Source organism: Pongo pygmaeus, chromosome 4 (assembly GCF_028885625.2).
Source record: "Pongo pygmaeus isolate AG05252 chromosome 4, NHGRI_mPonPyg2-v2.0_pri, whole genome shotgun sequence".
Lineage (NCBI taxonomy): Eukaryota > Metazoa > Chordata > Mammalia > Primates > Hominidae > Pongo > Pongo pygmaeus.
In genome coordinates, this window is record NC_072377.2 from 151,446,397 (window position 1) to 151,470,178 (window position 23,782).

At 38.0% G+C, this 23,782-nt stretch overlaps 1 protein-coding gene across 9 annotated transcripts in view; it reads right to left on the minus strand.

Annotated features, from left to right (window-relative positions):
- Window positions 1-23,782, minus strand: part of PPP2R2B (protein phosphatase 2 regulatory subunit Bbeta) — a 495,072-nt gene that overhangs the window by 258,618 nt on the left and 212,672 nt on the right. For 2 of the 9 annotated variants that reach the window (XM_054489456.2, XM_054489457.2), the window contains exon 2: window positions 6,887-6,971. The exons of the other annotated variants lie outside the window; for them this stretch is intronic. In XM_054489456.2, the coding sequence (XP_054345431.1) occupies window positions 6,887-6,923 (37 nt within the window). In that variant the 5' untranslated portion in view covers window positions 6,924-6,971. The remainder of the gene's footprint in view (window positions 1-6,886; window positions 6,972-23,782) is intronic. 9 annotated transcript variants of the gene reach the window in all.

Consider the following 23,782-nt stretch of genomic DNA (forward strand, 5'->3'; position numbering starts at 1 on the left):
TTTGCAAATGTTACAAAATACGGATTTCAAAGACTAAAATCACAACAATTTATTAGGGCAAACAGTACAAGAGGGTGCACTAACAAAGGTCTGATTTAAGTGCTTTTATTCAACCCAGTGAAGGGAAAATGACAGTAATACATCTAAGCCATGCAAAAAGGATTCAGGCTTCCTTGAAAAGGATTCAAGTGGCATAAAATGGTTTGTTTCTCCACAGCAATTTACATTTATTAAAATAGATAATAGGCATAATCATTGTCAAAATAGAGCTTCTACCCTGTATAATGTCTTAATACATCCTCGAAGTTCCTGACAAACAGGCATAAAGCCATGGCAGATTAGAGTCTAAATGGAGGATCACTCCAATAGCACAGCAGAAAAACCAATCTCACACTTCTAGGAAGGAAAATAAGACCTGAGAACAGCCTTTGAAGGTGGAGGGTAAAGTACAAAGGGAAAGGTGCTAAAGTGACGCATCAGCTGGAAGTATAACTGGGCTCTAATGTGACACTCTGCATTAATGATGCTAATTTATGTCTGGGTAAGTGTGTGTGGGTGACACAGAGGAATTTGAAGAGGTCTATATTATACCACGGAGGAGCTCATCTTGAATCTTTTGCCAGGGTACATGCTTTAGGCAGGGACTGCTTCATGTGGGCGTATATTATGTACATTTTGTGTCAGTTTCATGTGAATAAATCACGTGTCTCTTTAGATCTATTCTAGACCCTTTCCAATCTATTCTTTGCACTGCAGCCAGAATAGTATTTTTGAAAAGCAAACTTGGTCACTTTCCCCAATCTTCCCCACATTTAAACATTTAAATGGTTTCCTGTTACTCATAAGATAAAAAGCAAGAATGGCTCATATATTTTTGCAAGACTCTGCAAGATGTGGCTTCTGTCTAATGTCCACCCTGTGGGAACTTAAGCCACACTGGCCACCTTTCACTTCTTTGAACACACACTCTCTCTACTGCTACTACCATAAAGCCCTTCTACATGCAGTTCTCCCTGCCTGGGTCATCTTCCCATCTCCTCTTCAACATAGCTAATTCTTATTATGACTTTCGGATTTAGCAATTATTCTTTCACCAGGGAAGCCTTCCCTGTCTGGGTCCAATAATCCTCTTATTACACACTCTCAGAGTACCACTAACTCTTCCTTGAGAGTGCTTGTCATGGTTGCAATTGTACATTTATCTTTATTATTCTTTATTAATATATTTCCCCAGAGGGCCTTGTCACTCCATATTCCTGGTACCTAACCCCATAGCTGGCACAGAATAAGTGCCCAATAAACATCTATCAAGTAAATGACTGAAAAATGACCATGCAATCTATCCATACTGCTGTAAAGACTTTCCAGAATATTAAAGTCCTCTTTGGATTCAGAAGAATATGTCATTTCACATAATAAATTTGATTGGTCAGCCCAAGGATGAGTATAATAAATATCACTGCCAGGTTTGGTAGTTTCCAAATAAACATGAGGTCCTTTTTATCATATCGAAATGAATATTATTCAATATTACATAGAAGTGGACATAAGAGGACATGAAGAAACAATCTCATGCAGTAAAGGTTCACAATGGTGCCAACCATCTCCTAATCTTGTCCCTCAGAGATCTGTTTATTAAGTAATTTTTCTTTATTTCACAATATCTGAAATGCTACTCTTGGGCCCAAGCTCTCATTTGGCCTTGGATTTCATTCAACATTTAACAAATATTTACTGAGCATATTTACTAGATTCCAGGCACTGTGTTAGAGCCTGGGATACACACTACGCAAGAGAGACAGGGGCTCACCTTCAAGAAGAGAGGATAACCAACACACAAATGAGTAAATAAAATGATTGCTGATTGCTATTAGTGCTAAGAAGGAAAGAGATCATGTTCCATGTGAGTGAGATCATGCCCATTGCTTCATCATGATTGTAAGTGATCCAAATGCCTCACTGGGATAACCTGCATCATTATTGCTTCATGGTACCAGGTAGATCACAGTCTTTTCTTTTTACTTCATGAAGGAGTAAAGAATTTTCTGTTTTAATGCCATGGTTTCCTATAAGAATTTAAATATACTCACTTTCTCAAATTAAATAAGTGTAGGCAAAACACAAGGTATACCTTTTCTAAGGAGTCACTATAACACCTCAAAATCTCTATTGTCAGCTTTGATGCACCCCAAAAGATCAAAGTGCCTTGCTCTCTAAGATGCATATCTCAACAGAGCAGCTGTTTCATTTCAAGAGAGTCTTCATTTTTTTTTAGTGATAAGTTTACAAGCAGTTGTTAGTGGTACAGAAAATCTTACGACACCTGTGGAGAAGTTGCAAATTTTTCAGATTGGGTTAGGACTCTCTTGATAATCATTAAAATCCTTGAGGTCTAGCATAGCATTTGGAGCATAATTTGACCTCAATTACGTGTTAAATGTTTGCTGAAGAAATGGTGATGCTTTGAGAAAATTAGCTATTGGAAGCATGAGACCAGAGTGGAGCTGAAAGAAAAAAATTAAAATTAAAGTGGCTCACTTATCAAAAACCAAAGCCACAGAGAAAGGAGACCAATAACAGCATCCTCTTCATTCCATTTTGATTAAGGCTGCAGGCTTATGAGGGGACAGGAAGCTGGGAGAATCTCAAGAAAAGAAAATGCAGTCCCCAAATGCCACAGCTCAAGAGGAATGCTCCAGCCTACTGTCTCCAATGGAGAAGAACAATCTGCAGATTGACAAAGCCCTCTGTTTACACTCCTGAACAAATAAACTAATCATGCCTTTGTTTTTAACCTAACAAATCATAGCCTGATTACAGGTCATTAGTGACCATTAATATGTGAAACTGTTTGCATTTCACTAGTATATCTGAATAACAGTCTTGCCTTTCACACTAGCTCAGTCAAGTTTCCAAAAGGAAAGCCCCGTTATCAGGCCGCGAGCAGGACTGAAATTAACAATTAGCCTCTGGAATCGAACTATGGTGCAGAAGAATTCATTATTTTGGTTCATTGTGGTTCTGCCTACTGTAGAACCAGTCTTTGCCTTTGTAGTGGAGACATACTCTTTGTGCCAAAAGATTGTGTGACCACCTCTCTCCAAACATTCTCAACAATTCCCAATGACTGCTAACGTGTTGGCCAGCAGCATGAACCTGCTTATGTGACAATAGTATAGACGGTCCTACGTTCACAATACGATGGCTGATTAGAGTCCAGATAAATGCAAGGAGCACATTGGGAATTATGAGAAATGTAGAAGTGACAGGAAAAAGGTCTATTTGGCAAAAAAGTGGAGGCAGAGTAAAGAGTATGTACAACTGAGTGAATCTGGTAATCTAGAATTTTTAAAAGTGCAATTGGAGCTTTGGATTATCAGCATTAAGAGGCAAGATTCTTCAAAGGAATTGGATAATTGCCAGGCCTCCATTTCATTTTGTGCTGAGCAGTCACAGAGGGCCATGGAGTGATTAACAGATTAAAGATCTCAGGAATGTTCGAGAACTTTCTAACATAGCAGTTGCCATTTAGGAGCAAACCCATGGTCCATCTTATCTAATGTTCTGTTGCTTCAAAAAAAATGTCCCCTAGGAAATGCCACTTTTGACTACTAATGTGTTGAGGCCATAGAATTAGAGGCATTGCTAACAAATCAAGAAATGGCAGCCCATATATTGTTGCAAACATTTTTACTTTTTATTCTGGACTAGCTACCAACCACATGATTCATGCCCCAGTTTAAAATGCATAATAATAGTATAGAGTTCCATGTAGTTTAAAAAGTCCTTTTAATCCATTATCCTGCTCATCTCTATATCAGCTTATGAAAGTTAGATTATGAATAGTATAGTAATGGTGCAAAACACAGGTTCTAAGTTAAACTTGTCTGTTTTCAAATCCTGACTTTTCTACTGCTAATAAGGTGACTTTGAGCAAGTTTCTTAACCTTTCTGAGCTTCTCTTTGCTTATCTGTGAAACAGATAATAATGATGCCTACCTCAAAAGGTGATTTCAAAACCCTAATTGAGTAACTAATGCATGTAAAGGGCTTAGTACACTACATGGCACATAATTAGTGCTCAATAAATATTAACTGCTATCATTTTTTTTTCTACCAGCAGCAGTATCCACTAGGGCCACCATCTCCATCTTCCACAGAATAAGGAAAATAAAGTATCTAAGATAGACTTTTTCCTGAAGTCACCCAATTACTAAATAACTGAGGTGGGACTAACCATCATCTTGACTACCATTCTCCCTGCTTGGAATACTTTTCATTCTTCTTCCCTCCTCCTCATCCTTCAGGTCTCAGTTTAGCCATCTGCTTCCTCATGAGCCCTGCTCTGAGCCCTCTTATGTCATTTCACATTCTCTTGTACTTCCTCCATCAGAGAACCTCTCATTCTGCACTATAATTGCCTGTTGTTCTGTATGTGTCCCCTACTGAACCACAAGTTCCTTAACAGTAGAGACCAGGTCTATATACTAAACCTTTGCATCCCCAGTGCCAAGTACAGCAGTACAGCACCAGCCACACAGTAAGTGCACAATAAATACTTAATAAGTAAAAGGATGGATGCCAGACTCTTCATTCCCAATCTGCTGACACACATTAAATTATTATTTCACACTGGAACGGATTTTAGAAAATCAGAGAGAGCCCTACATGGCTTCATGTCTTATACTGCTCTTAAATAATCATAATCTCACGTCAGAAATTCAAGGCAATTTTTTAAATACATAATATGTTACATATTTATGGGGTACATGTGATTTTATTACATGCATAGAATGTATAATGATCAAGTTATGGTATTCCGGTTATCTATCACCTTCAGTATTTATTATTTCTATGTGTTAGGGACATTTCAAATTCTCTCTTCTAGCTTCTTTGAAATATGCAATACACTGTTGCTAACTACAGTCACTGTACTCTGCTATCAAACATTAGAATTTATACCTTTTATCTAACCGCATATTTGTACCCATTGACCAACCTCTTTTCATCAAGGCAGTCTTAACCAGATTCTAATAGATTCAATTTCTGAAGAAAGTAACTAAACTTGTGAAAATGACACCTTGAAGTGACTCTTACATTCTATTAAAACACAGGCACGTGTGTATAGACACATATTCACCTTGTACCTCACACTGATCACTAAGCTGTGCACAATGCTTATATAGTCACCAACCCTCCAAATTTGGAGAAGGGCACTGTCTTTGTACTTTGAAGGGATTTTTCAGAAACATTTGGACTTGATGAGGCACAGCGAAAAGCAGGTATTTATCCTGGCTATTCTTCACAACAAGCTCTTAAAATTTGGACTCTGAACTGTCTCGCAGTTTTTATGTTTTTAGAAATTTTGAGTCTGATATGACATAAGTCATAAAATTTGACCAAATAACAAAATACTTCCATTTTTTTTTCTCTCTCCATCTTGGAGGAGGAATAGGGGGCATAAAAGTTGGAAGCTCCAGGGAAATCCACTCAAAGCTATTCAGTTTCATCTCATTAAAGTAACATCATCAAGGGCAAACCAAATAAAACTCAAACCCCCAATCAATATTATATTAGAATGCACTGAAAGTGTTACCTAGTTGGTAGGAAGGAAAAAAAAATCGTACATTGAAATTGAAATTACAACAGATGTAAGCCTTTTATTCAAATAGACCAGACGGCAAAAGATAATTTTTCAATAGCAAGGGAAGAGCTGCACTCTACCTCACATCACCAACATTATTTAAAAACAAACACTGCTCTCTTATTATTTTATATAAAAACACATTAAAAAATATCACCTGCATGGAGTCTATATAAATGTATAATGCTAACATTGCATAGTTTTCTTAGGACACAAATGCCTCACACATCTTTATCCATAGTCTGATGGGGAATATTCACAAACATATATGCATACAGACACATACACAATATATATACACATACACACATACCTGCTTTTTGTTTTCTTCCCTCTTTGATCTGTGACCACCTTTTAAATTTCATTAGCTCTGTGATAAAATATTTATCTAGAGCCTTTTTCCCCCTTCGTTCCTTTTATTAAAGGGAGCTCTTCTCTTCTGAATGTTGTACTCTTTGATCTGTCTCAGGGTTTATACAGACTCTGTTACAAACTCCACCTCTAAAGAGAATCTCTGATGATTCTCTTTCTTAAATCAAAATACATTTCTTTTGTATTAAATTTTATTTTCCATTACCCCAAAATATAGCCAAATGTGGAGGCTGTAAAGCTAAAGCCTCGCCACACACTGTATCGAGAAATGAATAAAAAAGCCTAGCAGAAGCCATCATGCTACTTCATCCAAATCAAGTGTAACTACTTAGGAGTTAATAATGAAAGGGCTTTAGAATATTTGATACAGGTGAGAAGTTGTTTTTCCTACACAGTGATTTCTAGATCTATTTTCTCATTGGAAATTATCTGTTCAGTGATACCTTTTATTCTTCGTTATATTCAAAGTAAGATGCCCACATTGTCTTTTTTGCCTCTTGACCCCAAGCTCTTTTTCTTTGTCTCTTGACCCCAAGCTCTTTTTGTTTGAGCAGTTAATATATCTACTTTGTTCTCTAGCTTATTCAACAAACCTAACATCAATAAAGCAGGCTCTATTCTTGTTTAGCCAACACTCTCTCTCTCTCGGTAATTTTATAACTAGTTATATCATCCCCATGTACATTTGGTCAAAATATGTTCTTGTTCTTAAAACAATAAATCAAACTATGCTTCCTATGTACAATATCTATTTAAAAAATGTAAATTAACTTGTGTCCCACGGAACAACTTTTAAGCAATTGGAACTATTTAACACTTCTATACTGCTACTTTATCAAGAAGAGTAGGTATAAATAATAATACGAATACCTTTATTTCCATAGGTGTTTTCATCTGGATAATTCATGCTTCATTATTGTGCCACTATTCTCTGTCTTGGGTTCTCCCTTGGCTCCTGTGACAAACATGGGGTTCAGATCCAGACTCCAGGAGGTGGTGATGCTTCAACTTTTGGTAACATACAGGTGCATTTACACACTTTCCACATACCCCCTACCATCTCTTTGGGAGAGTTTGCTCCAGGCCTGTCAAAATCCAGGCTAGGAAGGTAACACAATCAACACTGTAAAAGCTCCCTTGCCTCAGCCCCGTCGACCTGAAGTGGACTGCCTTCTCACTTGAGAAGACAGACATAGAGCCATGGTCTCAAAGTGTTTCTCCTGATCATCATCAGTAGCAGTAGGATTACCTGGGAAACTGAAAAAATCAAACTCACAGGCCTATAGACCTATCCTAAGCTTGAGGGGGTGGAGCCTGGAACCTTGTATTTAACAAATACTTCAGGTGATTCTAATGCACGTTAAAGTTTGAAAACAGCTGCTGTATGGCATCTAGGGAATTTTGAAGAGGCTGTAGTGATTAGGAGAGCTGGCTTCAAATAGCCAAAGTAGGGTCCTGTGGACAGGATACTCAGCATTTGGGGTAAGGTTTTATGGTGCAGGGCTAGGAGCAGTGGGTGAAAGAGAGAATGCTCTGGTGCAGAACAAATTTTATGCAATAGGAACTATTCAGGAGCAGAAGTAAGTCACCTCACTCGTTAGAAATGGCCCCATTTCTCTGCAAGCATTCGGAAGTATGAGGTTATATCCTATGAGAAACTATGAGCAAGGTAATATACGAAGAAATATTCAAAATAAACATGTAAGATTAAAAAAATTAGGCCTTAATGGGAAGCTTCAAGATACCACTAATATAGAACAAAAGGTTCATAATTAGTCCATTATTGTTAATTTTGTAGTATCTTAAATGTATTATCCTTAAATATCCTGCTGATGGTGCATAGAGTAATGAATTTTAGTTTCCTCAATGTTTCATTTTATATTCAGAAAAAGAATCCAACCTAACAGATTATTTTTGCTATTTAAAAGAGATCAAATCACCACCAGCCAGTACTGATACTGGATCAAAGATTAAGGTTAGTGTATTAACTTATTTGTCCTCTGTTTTGTAATCAAAACAACTGTCTTCCAATGATAATATCTTAAGACATATACATAGCTGTACTAATTTTTTTTTTTTTTTTTTTTTGAGACGGAGTTTTGCTCTTGTTGCCCAGGCTGGAGTGCAATGGCGCGATCTCAGCTCATCGCAACCTCCGCCTCCCAGGTTCAAGTGATTCTCCTGCCTCAGCCTCCCTAGTAGCTGGGATTACAGGCATGTGCCACCACACCTGGCTAACTTTGTATTTTTAGTAGAGACAGGGTTTCTCCATGTTGGTCAGGCTGGTCTCGAACTCCCGACCTCAGGTGATCCGCCTGCCTTTGGCCTCCCAAAGTGCTGGGATTACAGGCGTGAGCCACCACGCCCAGCCAGCTGTACTAACATTAATAAAAATACAGCTTAACATTTAGCAATTACTACCTACTATTTTCCTGGGACTGTCCTGAGCACATTACAGGCACCATCACTTTTAATACTTACAATAGCTTTACGAGGTTAAGCATTGTTATCTTCATTTTACAGATGAGGCACCTGGGCTTAGAGAGGTTAAATAACTTGCCCAAGGACTAGCAAGTGGTGGGGCCAGGATACAAACCCAGTCATCTCCAGAGTCTGTTTTCTTGACTACTTTTTTCATATAATTCTAAACTCTAGGGTTGGGAGGGTAAAAGTGTATGTGGTCCAGCACAAATAATACTTATGACCACTTAAGTCTTCTAAAACTACTAAAAACAACCAACTACTCATTGAATGTTTAATCTGTGTCAGGGACTGAACTAGCCATGTACAAGTATTATCTCACTTAACCCTCACAACAACCATGGAAAGTAGTTACTACTATTGTCTTAACTTTACATAGGGGCAACTGCAGTTAGAGGATTTAAGTAATGAGCCCATCTTCTTATCAAAGATTTCACTGCTTACATAATAAAATGGAAATGAGGCAAAAAAAATACACACAGTACTCAGTAAATGTTGTTTTCCTGTCCTTATGTTAGTTTCTGGGGATCAGAATGGTGTTGGTGATGATCAATCCATTGTTTTTCTTACCTATTTTCTTGCTCATTCCAAATGGTAGATATCTGTGAGTTAGATACTTGAGCGCAATATACAGCCATGACATAGAACTAAATCCACTGGCTTCTCTATGTCTTTATTATCACCAAACCCTAGTGCTTTAAGGCTTGCACCATTGTCCAGGAATGTGGTTCCAGAGACTCTTCCACTTGGCAAGAGTAAAAATGAGTGACTTTAGGAATGAGACACAACCCATGCCCAAGCCCCAAGATCGAAAGTGTAAAGCACACCAAGTTGTTCCACCCAAAGAACCTTGCTCTAAAAATGTTAGTGGTCAATGTCTTACAGAGAGTCAGCAAGCAGATGCACTTTTTTCCAACACTGTAAGATTTCATCTACTTGGGAGTTTATTGATTTATCTGATATTCTGATATCATAGAAAGAGCTCGGTTTTATGAATCAGTCTCTAAACCTCAGTCTTTTCTCCACCATAAACTAGGTATGTGATCATAGGCAAGTTGATTAACTCCACTGGATCTCAGTTTTTTCACTGAAAAAATGAGAATAAAGGAAATTTACTCTTTATATTTGTTGAGCAGAGTAGATAAGAGCTGTGAAAATACTTTGCAGAAATACAAAACCCCTCCCACAAGTATAAGATGACATTACTATTTTACATAACTCCTTCCTTGCCTAATATTTAGCTGCTAATGTATCAACCTGTTTGGAGAAGTTGGTTTATTGATGAACTAATTTAAAAGCAAGAGGAAGGGGGAATTTTTTAGAGTTGAAAACTATCAGCAGTGCCAAAGACAACTGAATTATTTGATCAGTTGTTTTGATGGTTAAGAGGGAGTAAGATATTTATTACCTGGGTAACCAAATAATGTGCATGTTGCAAACCCCTGTGACATGCAGCTTATGTATCTAACAATCCTACACACGTACTTCTAAACCTAAAATAAAAGTTTAAAAAAATGTGGGAGTCAAGAGCCAGTAAGTGTGGCAAACCCCCCAGATAAGTTCATGTTGGTATGAAATAGCCTGAGAAACCTTTCTGTGAAAGCAACAAGGAATATCACAAAACTACCATGTAAATGAACAGGACATAAATAGCAGCTCAACAACATGGGCTCTTTGGGTTTCTATTCAAATTTCAAGGTGCCAAGTCTCTTGCTTGTCTACATCAGAGAGTAGAATGTGGCCTATCTATAGATTAGAACATCAGGGAAAAGAGGTAGTATGAAGGACAGTTTTGTGTAGGGAAAAAAAAAGAAATTCTATCTGAAGTTTACCTTGGAGAGATGAAGAAAATATGGTATTTAGCACTATGAAGTGTTTTTACATCTTATTGGAGAGATTCAACCAAAAGATACAAGAACAAAAACACAAAAATCAGGAAAACAATTTTTCTAGTGATTTTACCTTTATTTTGGACTATGGTTTCCTCTCAAGGTATCTAGCAGATTAAAATTGCTTTGTGATGTGACACCACCATCCTGCTTTTCCTTTTATAGCTCTCATCTTAAAATGTTTTACAGGTCCACACAAACAGGTAAAACAAAAACCATCATGCTATTTTAAGTATACATTTTCCCTGGGCCTATCAAATTTAGAAAAGCATATTCACTCTTTCAGGTTGCTAGTTGTGGCTTGAACTGATTGCTTGATTAATCACTCAAACTCTGGCTCTAGACCATCTTACCCACATTCGCTTTTCAGTATATCAAAGACAGAGGTCATGAGGTTGCTTAGATCATGAAACCAAGAAAGGAAATCAAGCCTTTGGCACAGAAAACACACCACACTTTCTAAAGCAAGATCATCTCATGAGTGGATGGTAGTATTCCCCTATGTTTCTCTGACAAAATGTACCCATACTCTGTCTTTAACAGCCTCATTGCAATACACTACACTTGACCAGCTGCCCCATGTGCAGACCTCTCCAGTAGGTCTGATAGTCACTAATCCACTGATTAAACATTTTAAAACTGGCTTTGGCAAAACATGCCAGAAATTCCTTCAGGGTAATTAAAACTACCCTCTGTGTCAATAAACACAGACTGAAATCTTTCATGTGCAGAGGGGCTGGCTCTGACCCTAGGACATTTTTTCTTAGATGGGTTTTTCTTAGATGGGTTTTCCATCATTGCAATTGATTTTCACTGACTCATCCAGACCATTGCTCAGTCCCCTTATAAAATGATTGGCTGAGGTCAGAGATATAGTCTTAGCTTTCTTGTTGCAGCCAAGACATAAGGACCAAAGGGGCTATAAACCTAAGGGCCAGGCTCATTGTTAAAGCCCTTTCACCCAGATCTTCAGGTGACAGACCTTAAAAAGGATTCTTGCTATAGAAGCTGACAGTCACAGTATTCACTTATCACTCCTCTTTCAGCATTCAAGCTGATTTTTTTTTTTTTTTTTTTTTGAGACTGAGTATCCTCTGACACCCAGGCTGGAGTGCAGTGGCACGATCTGGGCTCACTGCAACCTCCGACTCCCGGGTTCATGCCATTCTCCTGCCTCAGCCTCCTGAGTAGCTGGGACTACAGGTGCCCGCCACCAGGCCCGGCTAATTTTTTTGTACTTTTAGTGGAGATGGGGTTTCACCGTGTTAGCCAGGATGGTCTCGATCTCCTGACCTCATGATCCGCCCAGCTCGGCCTCCCAAAATGCTGGGATTACAGGCATGAGCCACCGCGCCCGGCCTAATTTTCTATATTTTTAGTAGAGACGGGGTTTCAGTGTGTTAGCCAGGATAGTCTCAATCTCCTGACCTCGTGATCCACCTGTCTCAGCCTCCCAAAGCGCTGGGATTACAGGCATGAGCCACCATGCCCGTCGTCAAACTAATGTGTCTTCAAAGTAAAAGGAAGAACTCAGGTGAATATTCACTACATTGATTTCCAGAGACTAGTCACATAGCAGACACTCCATGAATTGTTTCTCACCACAATGGCAGCCTTACTGTTTTTATTATATAAACAATGTATACATTTATTTAAAACTGTCATACATTATAGACAATATAAAAACAGTAGAAATTACTTAAAATTTCATCAGCCTGAGTTATCAATATACTTTTGTTGCCATTTTTCCATGGAATTCTTTATCTACACAAATAAAATTTTATATAAGAGAAATCATACTTTACATACCCTTTTTATCATGGATGAAGCTACCTTTGACTTTCTTTAAAATACAGCATTGTGTTTTTTTTTTTTTTTTGGCTTGCTGATTTCATCCCCCTCATAGCCAATATTAATAAACTTTCACATAATTTTTCTTATTGATATTATCATATAATAACTCATATAATATGAATGAAGTTTCAGTTGCTCAGTAAATACCTGCTGAATGGTTAAAGAGTGAAAGAACACACGCATAAACATGAGTGAATGAAAGAATAAATAATCTATTATGATCTTAATTAGCCAGTACAGTTTCCAAGTGATTGCAGAAATCTCAGATCACATCTTTTGACATCTCCCCTGCATCTTTAAACTTTAGTTGGGGTAGAAGGACCTGGCTTTACCTCGTTCACAGGGACCTGCAAGTCTAAACTCCGAAGAAAAGAATATGTAACTTGCTGCTCTCCTAACTACAGAAATGCTATTAATCTACTCTCAAATTGAAATCAAATTCAAAAACCATTACTAAGCACCCGTGTGCCAAGAACCCCACTGTCCTTTGTATGGTAAACTAGAGGGAAAGATGTGGTCACTGCCTTCTTGGAGTGTCTGTCTTGTTGGGGAGATGATGTGCAGGATCTGTGTCTTTAGATCTAGCTGTCTGAACTTGGACCTCGGTTGCCACATTCACGAAATAGGGAAAATATCTATAAGCTCATAGGATTGCTGTGGTGATCAAAGAACTTGAGGAATTCAGGAAAAACTTCACAGGAAAATGTGGACTGGAGGCAGGCCTTGCAGGTACCAGGGAAGGGGAAGCAGGAATGGCCTGGAGTAGCGAGGACCCAGCACAAGCCAGCCTCAATGATTTGAAGATCAATTAGGAGAGACTTAGAAGATGAGAGGACAGGCAGGAAACATGAAGGTTTATAAGCACAGGAGAAAACTGTGACCAGACTAATCTTCTTAAAGGGTCAAAGAAAAGTAAATTTTTTATTTTTTATTTTTTATTTTTTTGCCTTTTCAGCATGTGCCAATGTCTACATCAAGGCCATTCATATGAGTGACTCAAAGGCAACCTGCTTGTCAAGTAATTGGAAAAAAAAAAAAAAAAAAAAAAACCCTGGCTTGCATAATGGGCTCAAATCCAAGTTTCTAAGACTTATAGGAAAAATTCTGATCAGAAAATTTCCATCTCAAATTGTGCTGAGGAAGCTTAAGGACTGAGTAAGCATGTTGGCAGCCGAAGTACAATACGATAATCAGACTGCTCTTGCTTTTTTTTTCCACAGTGCACAGAGATTTTCAGGTCCTGGTGGGTGCTTAGCAAGTTTCTGATCTCTGACCCCTTCTAGGGGTCAGAGAACCTATAGAAAAATACATCTTGTTCACAAATGGAACTGCACCCAAAACTTTCCCTCTATATCCTATTAAGTGACCAGAGGGTCCTGACTTCTAAAACATAGTATGTCAGTTTCACCCAGGCTAATCCTACAGAATAGGAAAAGGGATTAGAAATTAGTCATTGCAGGATATGTCAGTAGGAAACACTAAACTGTCCTAATCTCTCCTGATAGTTCAGGGTTCTAGGGAAGCTCTTCTCTGCCTGTCATATCTTCTCCTTTTAAACTAGCACCATTGATGAATTCCAGTTTGCATGTCCCTACAGATCTGTGCCACTCTAATTAATCCCACCTACCCTTGGCTCCAAGACAGAAGAGGAAGAGGACGAAAAGTAGATTTTAATATTGCACCCCCAAATCTCCATTGAAACTTGGAGTTTCTAGAAGATGCTTTAACACTTTTAGTCCTCTGAGAAGGCAACTGGGTCACCTACTAACCACCACAAATATTTATCCATTCAACTGCCCATCCATCCATCTATCCATCCATCCATCCATCCTTTAAATTTTATGTGCTTACCCTGTGTATAATTTTTAAAATATTGTATAAAGTTTTTTAAATTAAAAAATGCCTCAAAGAACTTAATATTTTTATTTCAATAACCCAAGACACTTCAAAGAGGAACAATGTTCTAAATAAATACTCAGGCCAAATGAATTGAGATTTCACACCGACTCCCAACTGTAATCCCCAAAGACTGCTGAAATGCAGACAGCCAATATACTTTGAAAGTGGACTAAAAATCACTCACTGAAAATATGGACAGAACAAAAGTGGAAAAGGGCCATAGCAATTACAAAGGTACTCCTTGGAACAGCGATTTTAGAAGGAAATTTATTCCTATCATCTAGAAACATAATTGTTCATACCATTTAATCCAGTAATCCTGCCTTTAGAAACTTGTTCTAAAAAATAACTAAAGACATGATTTAGAGTCATGCCGTTATTTATCTATTTCACAATTATTACAGCAATATTGGAAAGAATCTAAACTTCCATCATTAGGTGGCTAGTAAAATTATGGTTCAACTATAGAATGTTAACTACAGTGGTAATTTATAAGATAAGATTTGTACTTTTTATTTAGATTAAACAATAGTGCCAGTTTTGGGAGAAGACTAGAGATGTCTGGAAGTCTAAAGTCATTGATAGTTAAAGTCTAATTTTTTTCAGATTTGCCTGGGTTCAAATTTCATTCAACTACACATAGTATTAACCAAAAAAAAAAGCACAGCTTTCTGAAATGTCAAATTTGTACCCCATGAGAGACTAGCTCATTAAACAACCATACTGGTTGTCATACTGGGTCAATCATTCTTTGAAGTTACCTACTAACCAGTTTGAAGAAAATTAACATTTCTGGGTCACCAGGTTCCATATACTCATCTACAAATGATGCCCTGGAACCATGAAAGTAATTTTATTTAATATAGGTGGGCAACTGAATCCCAGGGAACAAACTACTTACCCATGTGCTTAATGGCAGAGGCTGAGAATTGAGCCTGCCTCTCCTCTCAGAAAGGGTCGAAGTACCTGGAGCTTTGGGGGGTAGAAGGGCAATGGGATCAAATTAAAATTCAATGGCTGTATCTTTTAAGAAATTTTTCTCTGATCTTCACCCCACATAAGTTCCCTAGGATAAACTTAAGCACCTTGAAAATTTGTGACAATGTGAGGTGGAAGCAAAATATGGACAGAACAAAAGTGGAAAACGCCTACAGTAATTACAAAGGTATTCCTTGGGATAGCCATTTTAGAAGGTAATTTAGTCCTATCATCTAGAAACATAATTGTTCATACCATTTAACCCAGTAAGCTACTTTCAGAAACTTGTTCTAAAATATAACCAAAGACATGATTTAGAGTCTATAACATAACCAAATATATTATTTATATATTTCAAAATTAGTATAGCAAATATTGGAAATAATGTAAACTTTCATTATTAGGCGACTGGCAAAATTGTTGTTCAACTATAGAATATTATAGAAAAATGCTAACAGTTTGTGTCTGGGGCAAAAGCAAACAAACAAACCCTATAGATGATGTTGTTTTGCATATAATCCTAGCATTCTCCATTCATCTCTCTCTCTGTCTCTGACACACACACACACACACACACACTGAGCCTGGAAGGAAATATAGCACATCAAAAATGTTTATAATGACTGTTTCTGGCACAGCTAGAAGTAAATTTGATTTTCTCTTTTAGAATTTTCTGTACAGTCAAAATTTTCATTAATGAACATGTACTTTATTCTCTTAAAGGATCTTCCTTCTCCTTTAACAGGTTTCATATTCATATTCACATGTGTTTTTTAATGTATATATTCCCAATTGAATGCAAGTTCTGTGAGAGCAGGGTCTACATTTAATTTTTAAATATTTTATACCCAGGTTTTTTAGCACAGTGCCTAATATATGATAAATGTTTTTAAAATAACTACTGAGTGAACTATTGGACAGACACTGATTAGAAGGGATATGGCTATGTGTGAGGACTCTAATGAGCTGTCAAACATTCCATTACATCTCTAATCTCCAGCTCACTTGTTAAAACAACATGCCACCTTCCTCGCATACTTTCGCCTCCTAACATCACACAAGACTCTGCCTCCAATAAGGAAAGCCATTGCCACCCATCTCTACCTGCCAGCATCCCACCAAGGCCCCACCTCCCCACTTAACCACTTCTGGTGAGGTGAGCTTCCCTCTAGCACTCACTGCAGCCACTCACTTAGACGATTAACACTGTTTGGACCTCTATTAGGTTCCCAGTACTTTTCTAGAATGGGGGTCAGCAAATGATGGTCTACAGACCACTCCTTGATTTTGTAAATAGAGTTTCACTAGAATACAGCCATGTCCACATACTACACTGGAAGAATTGAGTAGCTGGGACAAAGGCTGTATGGTCAGCAAAGCCTAAAATATTTATCATCTGACCCTCTAAAGGAAAAGTTTACTGATCCCTGCTCTAGAACATCGACATACTCTTACAAAATGGAGATAATAACAAAGTTTCATTCTATTAGGATATTCATAGGCAATATGAGATCCAAAGTATATGTCCAAGAAATTTGTACAGAAAAATTATTGTATTGTACCTCAGTTTGCTCTTAATAACATATATTTTTATGTCAGACATACCTGCATTCAAGTCCTGGGTCTGCTGATTGATACTGGGAAAAATGACACAAATTCTCTAAGCCTCAGTTTTATCATCAGTAAAGTAGAAATCTATTTTCTCTTTCACTCCGTAAGTGTGTAATGAGTGCTTTTTCACCAGATACTATACTAGGAGATGGATAAACAATGGTGAATAAGATCTAAAGTCTCACCTAATTCAGCTCTAATTATACATACTTTTGAGGGTTGTGGTGAAGATTAAATTATATATATATACACACACACAGATACATACATATATATACACACACATATATATGCACACACAGGCATCTATATCATATATATATCATATGTATATATAGATACATAATATGTAGAATATCACATAGAATACATCCAGAATACTTAACCTGATTCCTGCTACATTGCAAGCACTCAGTATATAGTGGCTCTTCCTCATCATCATAATTACAGCAGAAGTCCTTTTAACAGACCTCCAAGTAGCTGACACTCCAAGAAGAAGTGCCTTCCCAAGACAGGGATGCCCTCTCTCACCACTCCTATTCAACATGGTGTTGGAAGTTCTGGCCAGGGCAATTAGGCAGGAGAAGGAAATAAAGGGTATTCATTTAGGAAAAGAGGAAGTCAAAGTGTCCCTGTTTGCAGATGACATGATTGTATGTCTAGAAAACCCCATTGTCTCAGCCCAAAATCTCCTTAAGCTGATAAGCAACTTCAGCAAAGTCTCAGTATACAAAATCAATGTACAAAAATCACAAGCATTCTTATACACCAATAACAGACAAACAGAGAGCCAAATCATGAGTGAACTCCCATTCACAATTGCTTTAAAGAGAGTAAAATACTTAGGAATCCAACTTACAAGGGACGTGAAGGACCTCTTCAAGGAGAACTACAAACCACTGCTCAATGAAATAAAAGAGGATACAAACAAATGGAAGAACATTCCATGCTTATGGGTAGGAAGAATTAATATCGTGAAAACGGCCATACTGCCCAAGGTAATTTATAGATTCAATGCCATCCCCATCAAGCTACCAATGACTTTCTTCACAGAATTGGAAAAAACTACTTTAAAGTTCATATGGAACCAAAAAAAGAGCCCGCATCGCCAAGTCAATCCTAAGCCAAAAGAACAAAGCTGGAGGCATCAAGCTACCTGACTTCAAACTATACTACAAGGCTACAGTAACCAAAACAGCATGGTACTGGTACCAAAACAGAGATATAGATCAATGGAACAGAACAGAGCCCTCAGAAATAATGCCACATATCTACAACTATCTGATCTTTGACAAACCTGAGAAAAACAAGAAATGGGGAAAGGATTCCCTATTTATTAAATGGTGCTGGGAAAACTGGCTAGCCATATGGAGAAAGCTGAAACTGGATCCCTTCCTTACACCTTATACAAAAATTAATTCAAGATGGATTAAAGACTTAAATGTTAGACCTAAAACTATAAAAACCCTAGAAGAAAACCTAGGCATTACCATTCAGGACATAGGCATGGGCAAGGACTTCATGTCTAAAACACCAAAAGCAATGGCAACAAAAGCCAAAATTGACAAATGAGATCTAATTAAACTAAAGAGCTTCTGCACAGCAAAAGAAACTACCATCAGAGTGAACAGGCAACCCACAAAATGGGAGAAAATTTTCGCAACCTACTCATCTGACAAAGTGCTAATATCCAGAATCTACAATGAACTCAAACAAATTTACAAGAAAAAAACAAACAATCCCATCAAAAAGTGGGCAAAGGATATGAACAGACACTTCTCAAAAGAAGACATTTATGCAGCCAAAAGACACATGAAAAAATGCTCATCATCACTGGTCATCAAAGAAATGCAAATCAAAACCACAATGAGATACCATCTCACACCAGTTAGAATGGCAATCATTAAAAAGTCAGGAAACAACAGGTGCTGGAGAGGATGTGGAGAAATAGGAACACTTTTACACTGTTAGTGGGACTGTAAACTAGTTCAACCATTGTGGAAGTCAGTGTGGCGATTCCTCAGGGATCTAGAACTAGAAATACCATTTGACCCAGCCATCCCATTACTGGGTATATACCCAAAGGACTATAAATCATGCTGCTATAAAGACACATGCACAGGCATGTTTATTGTGGCACTATTCACAATAGCAAAAACTTGGAACCAACCCAAATGTCCAACAATGATAGACTGGATTAAGAAAATGTGGCACATATACACCATGGAATACTATGTAGCCATAAAAAATGATGAGTTCATGTCCTTTGTAGCAACGTGGATGAAATTGGAAATCATCATTCTCAATAAACTATCGCAAGGACAAAAAACCAAACACTGCATGTTCTCACTCATAGATGGGAATTGAACAATGAGAACACATGGACACAGGAAGGGGAACATCACACTCTGGGGACTGTTGTGGGGTGGGGGGAGGGGGGAGGGGTAGCATTAGGAGATATACCTAATGCTAAATGATGAGTTAATGGGTGCAGCACACCAGCATGGCACATGTATACATATGTAACTAACCTACACATTGTGCACATGTACCCTAAAACTTAAAGTATAACAATAATAAAAAATAAACAGAAAAAGAAAAAAAAAGAAAATATTTTAAACATATATAAAATATACAAATATATGTGTGTATATATATATATGTCTCACACTTATATCTGCCATAACAACCAGACATTCCATATCTAGATATTTTCCCAAGAAAATTAGAAAATACATTCATACAAAGACTTATGCACATAAACATTATTCACAGATGTACATGATCCTCATCAGTAGCTGACAACACAAATGTCTATCAATAGATGAATAAACAAATTATAGTATATCTGTATGCTGGAATACTACCTTGAAATAAGAATAAATTAACTTTTGATACATGCAAAAAAAAAAAGAAAAAGTGCCTTCCATTCTTTCTGTAAAACAGGCCTACAACATCCTTTATAAGTACTCACAGCGAATTGAGTAGGCTAATCTCTGGTACATAGGCACACTTCTGCTCCTTCAGGTTGAGTTGCATGTTTACTGAGAGTCATTTGTGTTTGTTTCCAAATCTCCTGATGCAAGTTATACTTGTTATTTAATTAAATATCATGAAAGGTAATGAGAAGAATAGTATGAAAAGAAGGATGATTGTTTCATATGAAAAGTCAGTTGAAAAATTTCAAAAGACTTGACAGAATCATCAAATTAAAAGTAGGAGATATAAAAATTGGGGAACAATTACAAGAATCTAGAAGTATTCTGTAGTAAGACTGCTTCTGCGATATCTATGGTCTTGTTCAACCTCAAGGAAATCAAAGTTGGGCATGGTCTTTGTCATTTGGGGGACAGTTCATGCAAGAAAAATATTACAACCCCCAATCAGCAGATCCATACTCAAAGGTAAGGTCTTGATTCTTCATCGGGCCTTTCATTGAAATTAGTAAATTTAAATGGTATGTTATTTTTTATGACTCCTTGCCTTAACTTTTCAAGTTCACTGTCAACTATTGGTCCCAAATGCATGGAGTAGACAGGGATTCTTTTGTATTTATTTATTTATCACATATAAATAATAACATGTTGCCTCATCCCCTGCCATATTTTTGTCGGCAAGAAAACACTCAGCAAGATGAAGTGACCTGCTCAAGGCCACAGAACTAGCATAGCCAGAGGTGTGTCTAGAGCCAGGTGGGCTCTGATTCCACCACCTCAGACACCTCATGATAACAGAGAGATAAACAGGACACAGTTTCACGCACCCTAGCTTCTGTGGTTAATTATGTTTTGAGAAGGACTGAGTGTCACCTGCCCAAATAGATGGAAAGACGTTTGAGAACAAGACTATAGTCTTATACTTCACCATATGCCCCAGCACTTCCTACATAGCACTTGGCAATAAATAATTTTTGTTTGAATTGTTGAATTTTCTTTCCTACTTTATAATAGTGGAAGAAATTGGGTCCTTCCTGGTTTCTGAAAAAATTATGTTCCCTTGGAGTTTATAACCCCCACCATGGAGTATAAAATAACAGGAGAGAAATTCTATTGTGCCTGTCAGATCATGTCATTGAGAGCTTAACCTCATTGATTGGCACTTGCTCTTCCCCATCAGTGTGGCAAGATGAGCAGCACCCTGCTCACCAGATGGTTATTTGTTCCACCAGCCACCTTTGCTGCGTCCCTGATTCACTCCAGCCCAGGACTGTCTCCAGCATTCATGCTGCAAGGCAGCTCCTGCCAACAACTTTGCCAAATGGCTCCTCTCAAAGTCATGGCTGCCCAGACAGACTGGCTCCTCCATCTGCAGCAGCTTTTGGCAAAGAGAAGTTTCCCTTTCTGGCTCTGCCTCTTGGCTGCACCAGAGCCTTCTTGCCAGCAGGATGATTTGACCCAGGAAGTACAGCCAGACCTGGAATTTCTGGGGTCATTTAAAGCCTATGGCCATGTTTTCCCAGTCTCACCCCTGAGGTGAACATCGGAACATATCAAAGAGACCTAGATGATCACAAATACAGAAATAATGCCTCATAGAAACTGAGAGTCAGAAAAGTCTGTAGAGAGCATGCCTTCCCTCCCCCATCTTCAACCTCATTAAAGTAGATTAGGAAACTGAAGCCCAGAGAATAAAAGTGACAAATTATGGTAGCAGGACTGGAATCCTACCCAGATCTTCTGACGTGCATTCCACATTACTGCTTACGATACTGCATTGCCTTTCCATTTCCCCCCAGTTCATTTTCAAATCCTTGGTAGAAATTGGACCCTTGTATTGATTGATTCAGAAGAATATTTTTTAGAAAAATGAATCATCTTTTCTCTATCAACATCATAACTGTTCTTTTAAACAGGTGTTCATATACTACATTGTGATGAATTTTTGCCAAGTTTAAGAATACAGGGTTTGGAATCAGACAGACCTGGATGTGACTTCTGTTCTACTCACTGTTGTGTAACAATGGACTAGTAATCATATTATTCTGCTTTAACTTTTCATTTAAAGGGGGATAAGAACAGTATCAGCCTATACAATTAAACTGGATTACATGAGAAAAATACTTTAAGGCTCAAAGCCTGTACTGGCACACAGAAAGCCCTCCATAACTACCAGCAATCATTATTAATCATTAACATTCAAATCCACAATGGTTTTGGAAGACACAGTACTGGGCACATATAAATAGGTAGATCAGGTATTCTCATTCTCTACATTAGGAAATTCAGGTTCTTGGTTTAAATGACTGATCCAAGGTTACACAGAAGACAAATAGAAGACCACAGATTTCTGATTTTTTCTTGCCATTTTGCTAAGAAATGGGAACTGTCATCTCAGCTTTAAAGATAATAAAATCAGGAAGAAGAACATTTAAACAAAAACACACATACACAGATAATCACTGCAGCATCTTATGTAATATAAAAGCTGGAAACAATTTTCTATCCACAGGGAACTACTAAATAAACTGTGGTACTGTCATACTATGGAGCACTGTGCAGCCATTAAAAGGCATGAGACAGATGTAGGTGTTCTGATATGGAAAAATCTTGTAGACATATCACTAGTAGAAGAACAAACAAAGTGTAAATAAAACAGGCAGTGTGTACTCATTTATGCAAACATCCTCCCCAACTATATACCTGTACATGTATATTTAAATGTATGAATAGAAAGATGGCTCTGAGGAAGTCTACCAACTACTGATAATGGTAACCTTTGGGTAGGAAAGTGGGATGGGCATGGGATGGAGGGTGATTCATGCTTTATCTACTTATCATGCTTTAATCCTTTTAAGTAAGAAAGAGTATAGTATTATTTGACTTATAAATAAAAACATAAAGGCAGAGGGAAATGTGAATTACAATAATGCAGTTGGCATGAACCAATAGACCTCCCAACTTGAGTGCCTCTAGCCCTAACCTGACTTCTACAAGGCTACATGAGCAATGTTAGTTTCACTGAGTTTCCTGTGTGGCTCTCCCACTGTGGTAAGGTCCTTCCTGGTGGTATTTTGTACTTAGGGACCCAAGTTCTATCTTTCAGACCACCTGGAAACTCTCAGCAGCATCTTGCTGCAATATTCCCTATTAGAGACATTTACAGCTTTGCCACCCTCTACACCCTTGTGTGTCTGTAGAGGGACATCAAGCTGATCCTTCTGCGTCAGGTGGAGGAGGCAGCCTGCCATTCTGTGACCACTTCAGGTTCATTGCTTAACAAGGATTCATACCAGTGTGATAAGCAATGCTTGATGGAGGAGGTTTTCAGTTCCCCAATGTTATGGACCCAATTGTGCCCCCCTCCACCCCAATCTATATGTTGAAGCCCTAACTCCTAGTGTGACTGTATTTGGAGATAGGTCCTTTAAGGAGATAATTAAGATTAAATGAGGTCATAAGGATAAGGTCTTATGGGGCTGGTCCCTTTGCAAGAAGAAAAAAAAATGCCAGAGATTGCTCTCTCTCTTTTCACACTTGCACACAGGAGAAAGGCCAAATGAGGACCCAGTAAGAAGTTGGCTATACATGGAAAAAGAGAACTCACCAGAAACCAACCCTGCTGGCACCTTGATCTTGGACTTCCAGACTCCAGAAATGTGAGAAAACAAAATTTCTGTTGTTTAGGCAACCCAGTATGTAGCATTTTTTAAAATGCAGTCTGAGCTGACTAACACACCAAGCACGAAGGCCAGTACACCTGAAACACATCCTCCCACAGGTAAGGTACTGTTCGGCACACTCCGTCCAACAGACTCCATCCTTCTCAGGTTAAAACCTGTTCATAGGGGCCCCTCTAGATTCCTAAACTCCACACATGTTTTTTCCCCTTAAACACAGACCCCCCCTGCCTACTTCATTTAACATTTGTTGTAAGCGATCAAGTCTTTTACCTCTAAAGCACAGAAGTGAAAGTCTGACTACCCCCTATACATGCACACACCCCTTCTCATTACCCAGGATGACCCTTTCTCCAAAGAAAGCTATGAACATTAACTATTAATATTTCCCACTATTAACTCTTTTCACAGTGAACTTGGAGCAGAAGAACTCAAAGG